General features: G+C 45.9%; 1 protein-coding gene across 13 annotated transcripts in view; it reads left to right on the top strand.

Annotated features, from left to right (window-relative positions):
• WDPCP (WD repeat containing planar cell polarity effector) overlaps window positions 1-18,361 on the top strand; it is a 3,071,480-nt gene that overhangs the window by 1,428,058 nt on the left and 1,625,061 nt on the right. For all 13 annotated transcript variants that reach the window (XM_069608194.1, XM_069608204.1, XM_069608201.1 and 10 more), the window contains one exon: window positions 1,512-2,121. In XM_069608194.1, the coding sequence (XP_069464295.1) occupies window positions 1,512-2,121 (610 nt within the window). The remainder of the gene's footprint in view (window positions 1-1,511; window positions 2,122-18,361) is intronic.

The following is an 18,361-nucleotide window of genomic DNA, read 5'->3' on the forward strand; positions in this document are numbered from 1 at the left end:
TAAAACGGAATAAGGGTGGCAGGGTGGTGCAATGGTAGCGCCAGTAGTTGAGGTAAAGGAGGAGAGAACCCCCTAGCCAGAAAGGTATGAGGAGGCTGGGTTGCAGCAAGGCAGGCTGAGGAGGCGGGGGAAGCCACAGAACCAAGGCAAGGAGAGCAGAAGAGCAGCAATTGGGGTGCTGGGGACAGGCATCGAGACGTTAGGGAGAGGAGACCCCAGAGTCAAGGAAAGGTGAGCTACAAAACGGTCAGCTGCAGCAGCAATTCTGGATCCTCCTCACTTGGATGGAGATTTTGCAGCTATAACAGAAACTGGTCCACTTGGCTAAGAGACCTTTTTGCTCCAGAAGAACAAGATCTGAAGAAGGTGTTCGGGGACCCCTGGGAATCCCACAGTGCCACTGGGAAGTGAGGTTATCACATTCAGTGTGATATACTTTGATTTTGTTCTCATGTTTTGTTAACCACCATCAACCCCTGATTTTTGTTGAGTTGTTTAACAAATAAGACTGAACTATTCATCGATCTTTGTGTATCCCGCATGACCTCCTGTCAACTGTAATTGATCCTGGAGAATGCATTTGTTTATATACCCTGTTCCTGCAGGGTGTTTCCTTTTCTTGTTCGACAGCTTCTGGAGCAGAGACGCATCCAGTGTGGGATTTAAATATCATGTTTGACGTTGGCGCAGACCCACCTTTCAATCCATGCTTTTCTGTGATATGTTGCTAAGTGGCTGTTGTTCCAGACTGTAGAGTCTGTAAAATAAAGGCTCATTCTGTGTTACTAAGTTTTCGGATGTACCGAGCAGTAATCTTTACACATTCATCCACATTTCAGAATTCAAAGTAAACATGCCATTGTCTTGCCAGTCTTCTTCCTGGGAACTCATTTTAGGTCGGAAAATACCTTTCACAGTTGAAGATTTTAGTCTTGCTTGAAGTATTGTTTATGCCTGCGGTGGAAGTACTTCGACAGCCATATGGCACTTGTTTCACCTCCTGCATCTCTCACTCTTATAGCACCGAGGGATTCTCTTTCAGAATGAGACCATGGTTTTTCCCCAGAGCATAGCTTTTTGCAGAGATCTGCTGATTCCTCTGTGCATTGCAGCTCGAGAACAAATACTCACTATTACTAAGCTATTCTTCACTATCTGTTTATTTTTTTTGCCAGCGTGTAGCCATGCTTTCACCACCTGCAAATTAATTGTGCTTCATAACCGAATACCAAGAGCTGAACGTCTAAGCAAGCTGCACGATGGGTTAAGGAAAATGATTCTTACCAGGGACTATTACTCACGGTTTATTAAACCGCCATCTTGAGTCATTAGGAATTGAGGGTTAGATGCACAGAGGACATAGAGAGGCAGAACATGTAGGGGCATATGTACGTTCATCTTGGCTATTAATTAAACATGGCATGGGTCTCTTCTCACATGTTGCTAATGGAGAGTTAAATGGACCTAGAGAAACTGGGCTATTGAAGAATAACATTTCTGGTTTCTTTCAGGTTTTGAGTTACATCCGTACAGAATGGGATCCACTTCATGTCAGCTTTAGCATCAACCAGCCATACCAAGTTCACACAGTAGAAAACTCCATAAACTCAGAAAAAGATCCTATGGCTGACATTTGCATCTACGAATGTGCTAGAAACAAGATTCAGTGTGTAGCGGTCACTAAAATACCACTGCGGGCCAAGGTCATCAGTTGCTGCAGAAACATCACGGAAGATAAACTGGTGCTGGGCTGTGAGGATTCGTCAATTATTTTATATGAGCCTCACCGCCGGGAAACTTTACTAGCCCAAGCAGACCACTTTCCGGCATTAATAAGGTGGCACCCTAGTGGTTCCATTTTTATCGTTGGCAGTAACCAAGGCGAGCTTCAGGTGTTTGACATGGCACTATCACCAATTAGTGTGCAGCTTACTGCAGAAGACTGCTCACCCAAAGCGACTTTACAGTTCAGTAAACATTTTGATGTGTCCAGTAGCATGGTTCAGATACAGTGGGCTGCTCCTCAAGAGCCTGCTCGAGGAACTGATGTGGTGGACATTCATAACCTCCTCTTTCTTCGCTTTGACAAAGGACCTGTAGGAGTACTTCTCTTTAAGCTTGGTAAGTGGGCACACACATATTTACTTAACAATGTACCATCTCCATCCAATTCGAGCACTAGCAATTGTGATTTGATTGATCAAACATTGATTTAAGGGGAGCGTTTTAAAGGGCTTGATATTTCTGAAGCATTGATTTCAAATGTTACATCTTTTGAGATGTGGAAAGTATATTTGTGTAGTGCCACATACTTATTGCAGAATGTTTTCGGGGTGCTCTGGAGAGGGTTAAGCGTCAGATGAAATGTTCTGACCCATAAAACGACGCAACTATTATATAAAGCATGTTTTGAAATGCATCCCGTGATATGTTTAAATGTCCAACCCTGTTGAAGAGAAGGCTACTTGAGCTAATTTTGCAATTATTTTTCGGTCTAACTGTGAGTCTTGCATGAAGACCTTGCCTTTTTCAGCAGATTCAACAAGGCAGCAGTTATCCGAGGCCAATATATTTATATACTGCAAACAAATATCAAAAAGTTACACCTCGAATGTTGGGCCCACCAACGGCATTCCAATGGAGCGTGTGCTTCCAAAGCAATTGGTGATGGGTGTTAGCATATTGGAGTCCGATGTCAATCCGAGTGGGAAGATGGAAACCATAATCCTTCTAGGCATGTGGCAATTCAACCGGAGGGATTTATAGTGTTTAAATGTTCTTGTATCACGGGTGATTGACACTTGCTTGTACCAGGTTAAGGAAGTATGAATAAGCACTGTCTTGGATAATTAAATGTCACTATAATAGTATAATTCCATTAACTTTTTGACTGGTTTAGTTGGATCTGGACCGCTGTTTTTATTTTAAATCACGATGATAGACAATCTGTAAATCTGCTTTTCAGCTGCAAATGGGTGAGGATATTGAGTGAAAATGTCTCAGGAAATGCTTATATGGGCTGGTTAAGGAGAATATTATATTGTAACATAATGGCAAGTAACCAATGAAAAGCAATTCGCATTCGAGAAATGTAAAGTGTTTTATTTTGGGGGATTCTGTGGGCGATAAGTGTGACTCAAACAGTCACATTGCTTGCCAGCAAGGGGAAGTGTTTGATGTTATTAATGGTGTTTTATTTAGTGTTTATGCTGCCAAACACAGAGGGGAGACATCAAATTCCTTTATCTATTAGTAACACTGGGTTCCAGAGCATTGAGGGGCTTTCATCCTTAACCAAAAGGTGTAGCCTGCCCCTGAGAACATTATCACCTGTGTGGCGGGGTTGAAATGAGGAAATGGTGACGCAGAGGTGGTGTGAGAGGGGAGAACTGGGAGCGAGCATGGCGGGGATGCAGGACGAGGTGCAGCAGCACTACTTGTGAGACAGGAGGAAACCCGAACACCGGAAGTATGATAGGCAAGAAATAATGGTGGGGGGGCGGCACAACGTGATGCCCAAGCAGCCAGGGAAAGCAGACTTGTCCCTTCAAATAATGTTATTGTTCCCGGCAGTGTGACTGGCTGTCGCAGCTGCAACATTCGATGTAGTGTGCTAATGGATTGCAAGGTGCATCCCTACATGTCAGTCCTGCACTACAAGTCAACCATTTTAAATATATATTATTTTAACCGTCTTGGCTAGAGGCCTTAAACCTGTAGCAAGGTTAATTTCTTGCCTTTTTTTATTTTAGAAGAATCATTTGATCGTCCTGTATATGTTGGTCTGTTTGTGCATGACTGATTCTCATTGTTGCAGTCAAACTGGGCTTCTTGGAAGGAGACATGCTTCATGGGTAATGTCACCGTTCGGGCCTCCTGTTACATTAAGCTATAAGCGCAGGGCGGGCTTTTAACAGCTCTTCATAGAATGGTCACCCTTGCACTATTTCTCCATGCAGCATCAGTACATGCCTCACAGGGATGTAGTATAACTGTGTTCTCGAAGGAGCTTCCCTTACATTGTGATGCACTTATCACCGAGACCCAACCTTGTTCGCCATGGTCCTCTTGTGTTAATGGACAATCCTACATGGTCAGGATAATGTTCACTACTCTGGCTACATAAAATGTAGCCAACACTCCTGCTGATAATGACTGCAGCCACTGGAGAACACACTCTAAACATATGTATGCAATTCCATCTCAGTGGAATGGTGAAAGACGCTCTTCCCTAATATATGTATTTGTGTTCAATAATATTAGTTCTCAAAGAAAGCTTTCGGCACACTATTTTAAGTATTTGTAATAACATGTAATTGTGTATAAATAAACTGTTATTAAAAAGAAAGCAATTCGATAGCAGTAACAAAGGATAATTCTCGTTCTGCACAGGTAAATAACATGATAGCATTTCTATACCATTCTTTCTAGTCTCCAATCATGTTGCTGTAAAAGGCAAAGTCTAATAGGAAAAGTCTGTGGTGGCCGATGGGAATCAGTCAGAATGTGCCCAAGTCGTTTAACATTCCAAATCTGGGTCATCTTTATGATTCATGGCTATTCAAAGCCAGATGAAAATTAGGTTATCCTCAAAGCAAAAGGACACGTTTTCAGTCTTTAGTCTGCCAAATCTGACGGCAGGGTGTGATGTATTTTACATTTCGTTTCTTCCAGTTTTGGCTAACAACAAGCAGACAAACCAGCGTTAGATGCTACCTGAACTAGGCCCCTCATGTGTTCATGAAGCTGATGAATGCAGTGACTGGTCTCCTCCGCCTGGAGAGCCATCACTTATACCCTTATCTGGACATCTGGCTGGCGAGGGCCAGCTCGCCCGAGGGGGGTAGTGCACACCTGCCAAAGACTGGCAGACGTTCTTCACCAATTGTGGTTCTCCCTCACAGTTGACTCCCGACAACTATCTTGTGTTCCTTAGAGTGCGATGAGACACGGCGGTGCAGAGGGTGTTCTCCACACCCGAGAGCCTCTGCTCCCGCCTGTTAGGAAAGATTTCCTAATTGTAGGTAATTTTCCTTCCATGTGGCAACCCCCAAACTTTTTGCTGTTGTTTTAAACCCTGATCTAGACTTTGCCAGAGAAGCGCAGCCTTCCGCCGCACTCCTCTGGGCTTTTGCTCCATTCTTACGGGGAAACTGACATGCTCTTAAGACAGTCAGTACCGGGAGACTTTTTTTCCCTCAGTCCTTTCCTCATGTTGCAGCTTTTGAGCAAAATGAAACAAGAGTGCACCGTAACTTACATTACCGCGCTCTTGGGTCTCTAGTCATTCCAATGGCCCTAGAAACTCTCGCTGGACTTGAAATGTGCAAGTGTGTCACGGACGGGACTGGTGGCAGCTATCGTTTCTTTGTGTTTTGAACCCCTTTTTGCCATGTTAACCGCGCTTCCTGCGTTTGGCCCAAATGGGTGGCCTGGCCTCCAAAATGGCCATGCCACGAGGTTCTTTGTCCTGTCTGCTGACGGTCTTGCCCCTTTACCTTCCCCCAGGTCGCGTCGACCCAGGGCAGTCCTTATTTGGTCATGCACTTTCCCGCGAAACACAACGCTTTCACGGGCTTCTGCATGCCTTGTGTGTGCCTCCAGGATGTGGGCTGGGATGTCTGTTCCCAATACACATCATGGGTGCCAGAGAGTCTAGAGTGTCCTGAATGCCTGGGACCATCGTGGTCCGTGATAGGTCCACGTATGGTGTGAGTGTTTGTGAGCGGATCTCCAATTGGGCCCTCTCCATTTTGGCGCGAAGGGAACTCTGGATAAGAGGAGGCTGAAAACTCCACTACCATGTCGATCTCATGAGTTCTCACGAACAAAAGATAAGGAGCCAAGTATCCTGCAACTAAGAAGCTGAGTTGAGGAATCGCTGGTGACCCGCTGAAGGTTTAGCACCCTGCACTACTGTCGTCCTGTGAGACCACTCGGCCTCTGGTCGAACGATAAGGTCTGCAAAGGCGCTTCGACCCTTTAGAATAGTGGGAACAACTATTCTCGGCATCTTCACCAAATCCTGTACGTAAGCCTTCGGAAGCGTCCCTGGGCCATGCACTGGACTGACCAGCCTACACAGGAAGCTTGCTCTGTCACCGCTGTCTGGCTGCTGCTAAATTCCGAGTCCTCGGCACTCTCACATGATTCGTACACTTGGCGTTCCCAGGTCTGAAGTGTGACGTGTGCTTTGGGACCGGAATACACGCGGTTGCCCTGCTGTGGTAACAAACCTGTGCGTGTTCACTGCATTTGGGACACCCTCGACCCTGACTCCTGCTGTCACGGAATCTACACGGCGTCGAGACATCCTGCTGATCGCATCTGAACTTGCCAGTACCGAAACGGAACTGGAGAAGCCTGGGTCTGCCTTCATCGGGGACCGGTGAGTAGTCAATACCCTAACCGGTCGCCCTCACGCAGGAGCATGTGGCTTTCCATCGCTGTCGTAAACAGCAACCCTTTTCCGCACTCGCGCCCTGCTTCTGCCCACAAGTGGAGGCCGCGCTTGAGTTGCGGGGAACTGTTCTTCATCGTTTGGTTCACCTCTCTGAACTGCCTGCTTTCCCTGAAGAGACTCCCCTTTCCCGTTGGCACCCGCCTGTGCAGGTACTTTTGAGCACAAGGCTCTACTCTTCGTAGGGCTCATAGGTCCCTCTAGTTAGGTGGCCTCTGTCGAACTGGGTCTAACAATTACTTGCACTGACTGCTTTCCTCCCCACCTAGGTGGTCTGCATATTTCGTGCTTCTAACTCTTTAGACCCCTTGGTCTTGTATATATATTGTATTGCTTGTGATGTGTTGGTTTATTGGAGTTTTACCGTGATTCTTTACTATGGTCGATGTTACAAAGGCCTTGTAATAAATGTGTCTATATTTTTAATATAACACCTGTCTGGAGAAATTTGTAAGCGTCCTTGCTTTGTGTGCTCATTGCGGGCTTTCAGTCACCCTCACCCCTCTTGAGACCTAGTCTTGACCGCCGCCATCGCTACCCTGATTGGTCTGGCTTGTTCAGAGGTTACCCTGTTCCAAGAAACTAGGCTGGCCTTCTGAACCTCTGCCCCTCCAGGACAGAGTTCAGAAATCCATTTTAACACTGCTGCAAGGCAATTGGGCACTTTCTGGACAACTTGACCACCTTAGCATGGTGGTTCCAGCACCTTCTGGGACTAATGGCGTCATGTATGCTCATGGTTCGGCACGCCTGCCTCAAGATAAGGTGCCTTAAGCTCCACCTGGCAGCCAATTGGGTCCAGGAATCGTGCTCAGTCAGACAGGGTCTCATTTCCCCCTTTCCTCCTCCCAGATCTTCACTGGTGGCTGATGGACTGCAATGTGGCAGTGGGAGCTCCCTTTGCCCTGCCAGAGCCCACTCTGATAGTGACAATAGATTCCTTGCTTTTGAGCTAGTTGGCTTCTCTGGAGAGCTACTTGATTCATGGCGCATGGTCCAGTCAGGAAGCACTACTGCATATCAATCTGCTTAAGCTCAGGGCAGTGGGCCTGGTGCTTCAGGCTTTTTTGCCCCTCATCAGGGACAAGGCGTTTCTGGTCAGGACCGACAACTACAAAACCATGTTTTACCTGTACAAGCAGGGTGGCACTTGTTCCCTGACCCCTCCCCTATGCATGGAGGCGGTATCGATCTGGGAATGGGCCCTGACGGAGGAGATATGTATTTCCTTGGTCCATCTCCCAGGACCAGCTGAGCCGCTTAGAGTTCAACAACTACGAGTGAGAGTTATACATCCGATCCTTGTTTGGGAAGGTGAAAGAGTTGAATACCTTGGTGGAAGACACTGGATAACATCAAGGACAATATATCACATATGCTGGGTTGGTGAAGAGGATAAAAGATACATGGTCCGATGCAGTGTTGGCCCGACAGCCAGAGGCTGTCATAGAAACATTTTATGACGTATCAGAAGTGGGTCATGAGGTCTCCCGGATATATGAGCTGTTGATGTCTAAAAGTGGGGAGAGAAGTAACTCAGATGAAACTAGACTGGGAGGAGGAGGTGGGGGAACTGATGGGTGATGTGCTATGGCTCAGGGTACAGGGATACCACAATGTTATGTTATGTTATTCAGATTTATAAGGCGCCAAAGCCCGTGGGCATCCAGGCGCTGAAAGACAGCAGTGGTGGAGAAAACTAAAAAGATCCTAGTTGAACAGAATTGTTTTTATCTGTTTACGGAAAAGATGATCATCCTCAGTTTTACGTATATTGATTGGTAGCTCATTCCAGGCTTGTGCACCCCGGACATGAAAGGCACGTCCCAATCCACGAGATCTTTTAGTACTTAGCGATACCAGCAAGCAGCCTGCCGTAGATCTTAGGCATCTATTTGGATGATAAATGCTAATCCTCTCCTTCAGATATGAAGGGGCATTTCCGAAGATGCATTTATGGCACGTAGTAAGCAGTTTAAATTGAATACGAGTTGCCACCTGGAGCCAATGCAGCTTTCTTCTAGCAGCGCTAGTGGGTTCGGAGCTTTTCATCTGGAAGATGATTCGAACCGCTGCATTTTGAATTTTCTGCAACTGTTGAACATTTGTTTTACTGGCTCCTCCTAGCAAGGCATTGCAATAGTCAACATGTGGCAGAATTACTGCTCTTACGAGTTTTATGCGGTTTTCCACTGATATTAGTGGAGCAACTTGTCTCAGAACCTTAAGATGGTAGTTGGTATTAGAGGAAATGGCTGTGACATGTGCCTCGCTGTCGAGGTTATCCTCCATATAGGTGCCCAAGGTCTTGACTTTCTGCACCGTTTTGATTTGATTGCCTTCAATGGAAAAGCAGTTATATTTTTGATTCAGTTTGGATTGAGCATGTTGTGGCCCAAAAAGCATCAGCTCAGTTTTAGCAGCGTTCAAACAGAGCCAATTCACTGACATCCATAGTTTGATAATATGATATGTTGCAGTCAGGGTTTGTTGGTCAACTTCATAGCTCCCGGTTATGTCCAAAACCAGCTGAAAATTGTCTGCATAATTGCAGAAAAAGATCCCCAAGGTTTCCAACTCAACACATAAAGGTAATATATAAATATTAAACAACAAAGGCGAGAGGCATGCCCCCTGGGGGACTCCACAAGTTATGGTTTGTGGCTCGGAAGCACAGTCACCCCAGTGAACACAAGACTGGCGGCCCTCCAAGAATGATCTGAGCCAGAGGATGGCGTTGCTGGATAGACCTCCAACAGTCGCCATCCTTTTAAGTAAAATGTTATGATCCAGCAGCTCGAAGGCTGCAGAGAGATCTAATAACATCAGCAGCCCCGACTTGCTGTTCTCCAGTTTGCCAAGCATGTGTAAGTCTAAGAGTGCGGATTCACTTCCATGAAAGCTTCTGAAGCCTGATTGCTTCACATGTAGTTTACCAGTATTAAATACATATGATTGGAGCTGTGTGGTAGCTACCTTATCAATTAATTTTAAGAAAAACAGAGTATTTGTAATTGGTCTTAAATTGGCTGCATCCAACGGATCCAAGCCAGGTTTTTTCAGTAACGGAGTGACTGCCACGCTTTCTATGGATTGAGGAATAGAACAAGTGCGAAAGGATGAGCCAACAAACCGGCAGAGGAATGGGGCAAACAATTCTCGTTGTTCCAGTATGCATCTCGACGGGAAAATTTCCCCTGGGCAGTTGGTGGGGTGCATATTTTTTAATAGCTCCAAAATTTCAAATGTGTTAGGTTAAGTAAAATTTAAAGTGCCTAGAGCAGCGGGAATAGAAGGAGGATCAACTAGTGGAGGAGTCAATGTTTCCTGTTCAATTTTCTTTTGTGCTTTCAACAGCTTGTCTGCAAAAGCCTTCTATACTCTATTGCAATCATCAATGGTGGGTTTAATATCAGAGTTACAGACCAAAGTTTTCTCCCAAGTTCTAAAGAGATGGAAACGTTCCTTTGTCTTATCTCCAGCCTGGTTTATCTGATCATCATAATGAGATTTCTTGGTCTCTATGATCAATGCCTTATATTGCTTTTCTATGAGTTTCCATGCTAATAAATTCTCGTTAGATTTATCTTTATGCCAGGTGTGTTCTGCCTGTCTCTTGCTGGCTTTAAGTTCAGCTAGCATTGGAGTGAACCACTTATGGCGATTGGGCAAATCTTTGATTGTTTTGTCTTTTAGGGGAGCATGCTTATCCAACATCTCCAACATGACTTCATTATAGACTTCTGTGAGCCTCTCAGGGTTATCCTGTTCTCTTGTTTTATCCATGAGTGATTCTACATAAGTCTTTAGAATGTCCGAGGTAATGTTCTTAAAATTACGCAATTTAACTGTATGTGCAGTAGTATGCACTCTTACTGGTTTGACAGGGAGCTCCAAGCAGCACGTCAGGAGATAATGATCGGACCAGATGCATGGAGTAGTGGAAATGGGCCAATCCAGTCCAAAATATGTCCCTTGATATGGGTCGGCTCAGTATTACAGTAGACAATATGATGACTTCATCATATTCTCCAATTGTAATGCTTTTTTATCTGTCTTATCATTTTTCCATAGGAACGTTAGGTTGCAGCAGGTTCAGTTATACGTCACCCACAGAGCATACATGACCCCTAAAAAGATAGTCAAGTTTAAAAATGCTGGTACAAAGACATGTTCAAAATGTGGGGAGGTAAACGCAGGAATGGTACATATGTTCTGGGCATGCCCCGAAATAAGGAAATTTTGGAGGGAGGTGGCCCACTTCATGGCAAGAAAGGAGATACATTTAGATGTGAACTCCCCGTGGGCATGCATGTTGGGGATACCGCAGGCTGAGTAAACTTAAGGATGTGAGCAAACCTAAAGACTTGCCATATATACGGGCTAAGCGTAGGATAGCAATGAGCTTGAAAGCAAGTAGGAGCCCGAAAGCAGAAGCCTGGTGGTACGATCTTCAGAAATGGGTACATGCCGTTTCTGGCGTTTCTGAATGCCGAAACCACAGTGTGGGATGAGGCAGCAAACAGAGGTGGGCAGGAAGAAGCGGACATGATGATGATTGCATGGAAACAAATAGTAGCAACACTGTCCGGGTCTGATCATGCAAGCCTGGAGGAAGACAGTCCTCCAGGAGGGGATGAAGGTGGAACTCCCGTAGGAATGGATTGAAGAAGGTCGAAGTTTTTGGCAGGCTAAGGGGGGGGTGGTGGAGGGTGGGCAGGAGAAAATACAACATGGAACTATACATGAGAATTGATATGCATATTCGTTGCTACACTGTATGACGCACATGTTGAAAATCAATAAAAACTGGTTAAAAAAAATACATCAGCTCCTTGTTGCCCATGTTCCAGTGCTGGGGGTTTCTGGGTCTGAACTCATTTAGATCTCCTCTAAATTCAAAGTGCCCCGGTTTGCTCCATGGGCAGGTCAGGGGTCTCTGGGAGACGCCTTCCAGATCTGCTAGCACGGCCGCAGGTGTTATGCATTTCCCCTCCTCCATTGCTCCAGCGGACCGTCTGCAAATTCTGTGCATCGGTGGGCTGCAGCCTCATCTGATTGCCCCCACTGGCCTTGGAAGCCTTGGAGGGCTTGGTTCTCGGATCTGCTGCAGTTGTTCTCCCAGGGGACTGTACACCTTCCGATCCCCAGCAGGAGCTTTGTCACGCAGAAGAGCAGTGTAGTGGAGCACCCGGACCCAGTCAGTCTAGCCCTAGCAGCCTGGTTCCTGACCAGTTGAGACTACAACATGGCGATTTTTCTGCTAACAACTGGGACATCATACAGGAATCAAGGAGGCCATCTACTCGATCTCAGTATAAGAGTGAGTGGATTAGATTTTGCCACAGGCCTCGTGACAGTGGACGATGTGCTGGCATTTTCCGCACATCTGGCTAATTCTGGCGTTCAGGTAGATACCTGCCGCACCTATCTGGCAGCCATTAGGGCCTAAAAGAATTTCCCAGAACACGTTTTTTCAGCAGCCAACCCATGGTTAAGGCTCACTTCAAGGTGTTGTCGAGGCTTTTTCCTCTGGTGCAAAGGGCGCATCCTGTCTGGGACCTCAATATGGTTCTTGCGGCTTTGCAGCTCAAGCCCTTCGAGCCGATGGCTTTGTTGGACATCCGGCTGGTGACACTAAAGACTGTATTATTGGTGGTAGTCACTTCTGCACGCAGGGTCAGGGAGCTGCTGGCGTTGTCATCATGCAAGCCCTTCACTATGTTTCATAACGACAAGGTCATCTTGCGCACTCATCCAAACCTTTTCCCCATGGTGGTCTCTTCATTCCATTTGAATCTGGAAATCTACCTGCCGGTGTCTTTCCCAAAGTCGGAGGCAGAAAAGGCTTTGCATTCCTTGGACCTCAAGAGAGTCCTCAAGTTCTACCTCTCTCGGATGAAATCGTTCAGGAAGTCTGAGGCATTGTTCATCACTTTCGGGGGCCATGGGAAAACCGGTTCCTGAGGGGATTCATGCCCATGAGATCACAGCTAAGGCCATGGCTGTCGCGTACCAAAGACATGCTTCTTGGGATGTCATCGGCAATGCGGCTACTTGGGCCACTCCGTCGGCCTACTGCAATCACTATTCAGTGGATACCAGCTCCATACGTTATGCAGAGTTTCGGTCAGGCGGTTCTGAAGAACCTTTTTGCTTCGTACTAGATATGAGGCAAGTTGTCACAGCTCCACTTTATGGCCTTTGGTGGAAACGCCTACAAGGATGGAGGAAAGGGGATGGGACGTAAGCGTAATTACATTTACTCACTGTAGTGACTAGAGTACTCATAGTCCATAGTCCCCTTTCCCCTATACGTCCCACCCACCTTCGCCCGCTTGTATGCCAGGAGCTAATCTATTCAGTTCAGCCAGGTATTTAAGCGTCTGATGTGTTAAAAGGGCCTTGAGATAAGATGCCGGATGGGTGGGCCTCAGGGGGCGTTCCCACACCCCCACACACTATAATAAATTTAACGAGAAACTCAGTGTTCACTGCCAAAGGCTCCAGTACTGTCCCTATGTTGGGGGACGCCCCCAAGCATGGAGTAAGAGGGACTATTGCCTACGAGTACTCTAGTCATTACAGTGAGTAACTTTAATTTATTGTCTTGCCAGATGTTTCTACCACAGCATTTACAGTACTAACAATCTCTGGTCTTTACCCATATTCTCCTCCTTTGTAGTTAAGTGATCCATGAATGTTTCTAGTGCTTGTGAAAGATAAGCTGTTCCTTCGCCCTCCCACACTTTGGAAGCATTATGATGTGTCTGCGGGTGGTGCCTCACCAATCGCCAAATAATAAATGCACCAGGTTTTGACTGATCTAGTTCAATACATTACACAGGGAATAGTACACACCAGACAGATTGGATAGAACGTGAAGTACCCAGTGCTTTAAGTGGGCCGGGGCAGTCTCCTAAATATAGGGTTGAGCCGGGGCCCTGCTGCCCCACCCCAACCACCCCCACGGTCCGACCACCACATTGGCGGGATAAATTATCCCGTCGCGGCTGGGAGATGCACCCGCCATTAGGTCAGGAAAGCTGACAGAAATGTCAGCCAGCCACAGCATAGCTCTAGCTGGCTGGCACTTCTGTCAGTCACTGTAACTTCCTATGGTGACCTCTCACGCGAGGGGCCACCAGGGGAAGTTACTGTGCCTTTGTTTCCCCAAGTCGCTTCATAAAAGATGGATTGAATTGTGCACTTTTCAAGCCATCTTTTATAAACATAGACATGTTTAACAAAGATGGCTTTGAAAGTACACAAAACATAAGGTATGCACAACAATATATAAATGCTATATATTTGTGTGCGTACCTTATTATGATTTATGTACTTTTCAAGCAATCTTGAAGTTCACAAACCATAGTAAGGCACGCAAACACATACATAAATGTAAGCATTTATGTATTTATGTGCGTACCTTACTATGGTTTGTGTAGTATGCAAGCCATCTTTTATAAACATAGAAGTATGTGACATATTTCTATGTTTATAAAAGATGCAAGCCATCTTTTATAAACATAGAAGTATGTGACATATTTCTATGTTTATAAAAGATGGCTTGCATACTGCACAAACCATAGTAAGGTACGCATACAAATGTATAAAATGTTTGCGTACCTTACTATGGTTTGTGTACGTTTTTAAAGGCCACGCCCATCCCACAAGCCACGGCCCCAAAAGGAGGGCTCCCCCTCGATTTCTTACCCCACTTAAAGCCCTGGAAGTACCCGAATATAACCAAGTCAGCACAGACATGATCTACATGCTTTGGCAGTGTGCCAGAATACAGGAGTTCAGGCCTGGGATATACATGATGGAATACTAGGGTAGCTGTAAGAAAAGTACATGTTCTATGTTGCCCGGCTTAGAGACTCGAAGGGACACCAAATGATTGTTTCAGTGGTCATGTTTGCCAAAAGGACTACTGTGAGTAACCAGTACAGTAAACACAACCCCAACACCCAGTCACAACAGACCCGGATAACCGGGATTGACACATCTAAATATATATTGCAGAGCAAATGGCATACCTAAAAGGGGGGGGGGGTGCTCGCACAAAAATGATGCAGCATGGGCCCCTTCATCCGAATTCTATTAGTAATTATGGGCATGACCAGACTATTCACAAACGTTGAAAGCAAATAATGATGCTCAATAAAAGGGAATACCATGCTTTTAGTGAGGGAAGAGATAAAAGGGAGGGAAAAGGGGAAACACTATGTTTGCAGTATTCCAGACTGGGTTTAATGAAAGGAATTGGGAATGTAAGGGTTTTATTGTTTGTTGAAAAATGTCAAATAAGGACAGTCTATTAAAAGAAAAAGGCTATACCAGCTTATTTAAATGTAATATCTTTCCAGTATACAGCTGGTAAAGGATTCATTCTCCTTGACAACTATCTGTAGGGTATATTGTGTATCTGAGAGAGTAATCGGACTAGAAGATAGAACAACCGGCGACTGGGGAAATTAAGTAGATGTTCTCCAGGATGGAACCAGTGCAATGGTTTTACAATACCACAGTGCCACATCCACCCTTCTTGCCAAGTTTGGTATTTAGAAAGGAAACCGGGACATTCGGTAGCTTATTGTGAGACAGTAGGATGCTGACAAGGTCACCTTGGTTCAAACGCCCCCTTCCTCTTGACAGAGGCGTCCGCCTAGTGAGTTAAACGGTAACAAGGATTGGTGTTACCTAGCAGGATGGCACCGTGCCAGGTAATGTATTTGTGTTACGGTGAGAATGTCCATGTTTTACGCATTCTTACTTTCCATGAAGTAGTAAAACTGAGTGACAAGACCCAAGGCAACTTTTTAGTCTCCTCTTCCACCGCCCACACAATCTGTAAATTGCTTTTCTCTTAACACATATTTTCTTGAATGCTCTTAAATTGGGATTATTGTCACTACGTAGACATGTAAAACGAATGAAAAAAATTAAGAAATGTCTAAATAACAATCAACCAGTTCGATCTGCGTTAAACTTGTAGTGCAAGTGATTATTTTGTCATTTTGGCATGGCGCTATTAACTAGCCCTTCAGCAAACTTATTTTACCGCAGGGCTAGCTTTAGGATGATGAGCTAGTTCTTCAAGAGTATATTTGAAAGAATGCTTTGAAAATCACTTTAAATCATTTCTATTAATCGAGCCACAGGAGCAACAATTTTTAGATCTAGAATTATTTTTAAACTTCCTCTTTGGCATCTCTGCTGTCTTGGATTTGAAGGTGATGCAGCCGTTTGGCTAGTAGACAATTGTGAGTTTTCAGAGCTACCCCTCATGGTAAATTATTGTACATATTGTATTTTCATTACAAAATGTTTTTTCCATGACCTGGATGGACGGTCACTAGAAGGGCATTGATCGTGCAATCTGTTCATATTGGACGATATATTGGTGCTATTAAAATTTTTTTAGGGGGAGACCACTAGGCAGAGGTGTTGCTAGGTCTGGAAAAGATCCAGTGCTATGCTAATGTTGGAATGCCGGGACTCGGAGCTAGCTGGCCTTTCGGTTGTTGCCCCTGAGCTTCTTTCCGGGGCTATAGACAAAGGACCCAGGGTTATAGCCCCTTCATCCCTCCCTAGCAACGCCTCTGCCACTAGGGCTACGAAGAAGATGGCAGCTTGACCGTGGAGCTCCCCCTAAGAGCCCTGACAAAGAAGCTTGAAACCCCCAAAATGGGCACTACATAGTAGTGAATGCAGCACTGATGCCCCCAGGAGTCCCCTAACATATCCATTTAGCATTGAAAGTGCTGTAAAACATCTGGCGGATCTGCGAGCCAGGCTGTGGGGTAAGCCTCAGAGGGATCTGAAGTTGAGCCTATGTCCGGGGAGCGGGAAGTAGGACCTGGGTCAGCAGACGCCTCTGGGAAAGCCTGCGGTGCTGAGGCCTGCGGGAAAGCGGGTGAACCAGATGGTCCCTGGGTTGAAAAGCAATGTTTGGTGAAGGGAACAGCAATTCTCTTGATATTAAGAGGGTGGTAGAGGCGTCTACCCGCTGTTGACTATACAACGGGACGGCACTTACAACAGAACAAAGTCTCACCATAGCGGCAGAGGCCACAGTTGAGTGGGCGGAGTGGCCCTTACCCTCTGCTGTCAAAACCCCAAGTGGACAGAACTTTTCCTGGAACCCTGACAGACCAGAAGCCTCCTGAAGGTGCAGGAAATATGGGAGGTGAGCTGTAGGTGGAAGACAGGACCACGGACAGTGAATAGGCAGCAAGCGGGTCGGTGAAGGGGGAGGATAGAGAGGTGACAAACCTGCCCCAAGTGCTGAAACCCTGGTGCTACGGACCAGTTCTCGGCTGGGTATGCAGAGAAGCAGGCATTGGAGACCACCCCTCGATGAGATGTGGAAAATAGCAGCCGCAATGGGAGCAGGTGTTTCCATCGCCCCTTGCAAACCCGGAAAGGAGATTACACAGTAAGGGGGCAGTGATACGATGTTCCGGAGGAAAGGGGCCTATCTGGAACCTTTTGGGGATTCCCCTATTAGAGCCTTGACTCTCCCATCAGCTTCTTCAAAGGCGATAGTGACTCCCTCTTGGAATATCCCTGTGCATGTGGGGGAATAGCCCACAGGCATCCTTTAAATAAATAAAAAGGTTGATCTCTCGGGCAGACCCTCATGAGGGCATGTGAAACATACTTGTGCAAAGTGCTGGAAGCATTTCCAGACCCACATACCACTCCCACACATCAGTAAGGCTGAGCAGGCACAGGGGTGGGGGGTTTGCCTCCAAGCGGGTGGTGGGCAGCCCCTAAAGCTGACATAATGAGCATACTCCAGAAGATTAAGGTACTAGGAACATACATCCATTGAAGGGGAGAATGGAGTAGTTGGAGGACCTAGAGAGCAACCATATGTCTGTGCAAATGCTAGAGCTTAGCATGGATACCTGAATGAAAGCTCTAGAGAGCAAGGAGAAGGATGCGTCCATTAAAATAGAACATTCTTGAAAGGAGGATTAAGGAATGCCTTCTGGGGATGCCGCAGAATGAAGGAGAATCTGTGAAAAAGCTAGAAGGGAAGGTAAAGCATGTCTTACAATCTCTATACATGGATGAAGGAAGCAAGCCTATACTTTTGTACCGGTTACATAGTGGCTGGGGCTCAGCTGGAAAACCGAGGTAGTTGATAGCGAAGAGTCATTATTTCAGCGGCAAAATGGACATTATCAACAAACCAAGGAAAAAAACGGTTTGCTTAACTGTAAAGGTACTGAATTCCAGATATCCCAGGACCTCTCAGATTCAACATTGGAAAGGAGACGTCAATGCAAAGCCCTCACAAACTGGCTAACAGAAAAAGGAAACAGATGTAGCTGGAGATGTCCATTCTCGCTCTACTTTTATTATGGAGGTGCAGCATATAAACATAAAAACGTGGACCAGACACAGATGCTACAAGACCTGCAAGGTAATCCGACTGCCAGGGAAGAGATATTGGAGAGAGGGAAGCATGATAGGTTTCTGAGGGATTTTGTGGGAGGAAATGCAAGAGAAAAAATATCAACTAGTAAAATCCGCAGAATGACGCCAACCTCCCCCAAAATTAAATGAAGAGATGAGGTGGAGTGAACAAAACGTTAGAAGGGCTAGTATAAAGCCAGATTGGGAAGCATAAGGGCGAGGTGTTGATACGCTTGGGATAGCAGTGAATCCTGATGCATAATTCAAGAATTGGGTGGAGAAAGTGGCAAGAAATGGTGAACATTTTGCAGTAGGGAGAAACAAGGGGCTTGTTGGGAAGGTGGAGACCACGTGGCTTTGGTGGAGTCCAGCCATCTCACATGTTACCTAGATGCACCCACTGTGGAGAGAATGTTATTGTTACATGTGTTGTCATGGTTGGGGCCAATGCGGAGGGGGTCAGGGAGG

This window comes from Ambystoma mexicanum, chromosome 4q (genome assembly GCF_040938575.1).
Source record: "Ambystoma mexicanum isolate Mex_15411 chromosome 4q, UKY_AmexF1_1, whole genome shotgun sequence".
In the NCBI taxonomy this organism is placed as follows: Eukaryota; Metazoa; Chordata; class Amphibia; order Caudata; family Ambystomatidae; genus Ambystoma; species Ambystoma mexicanum.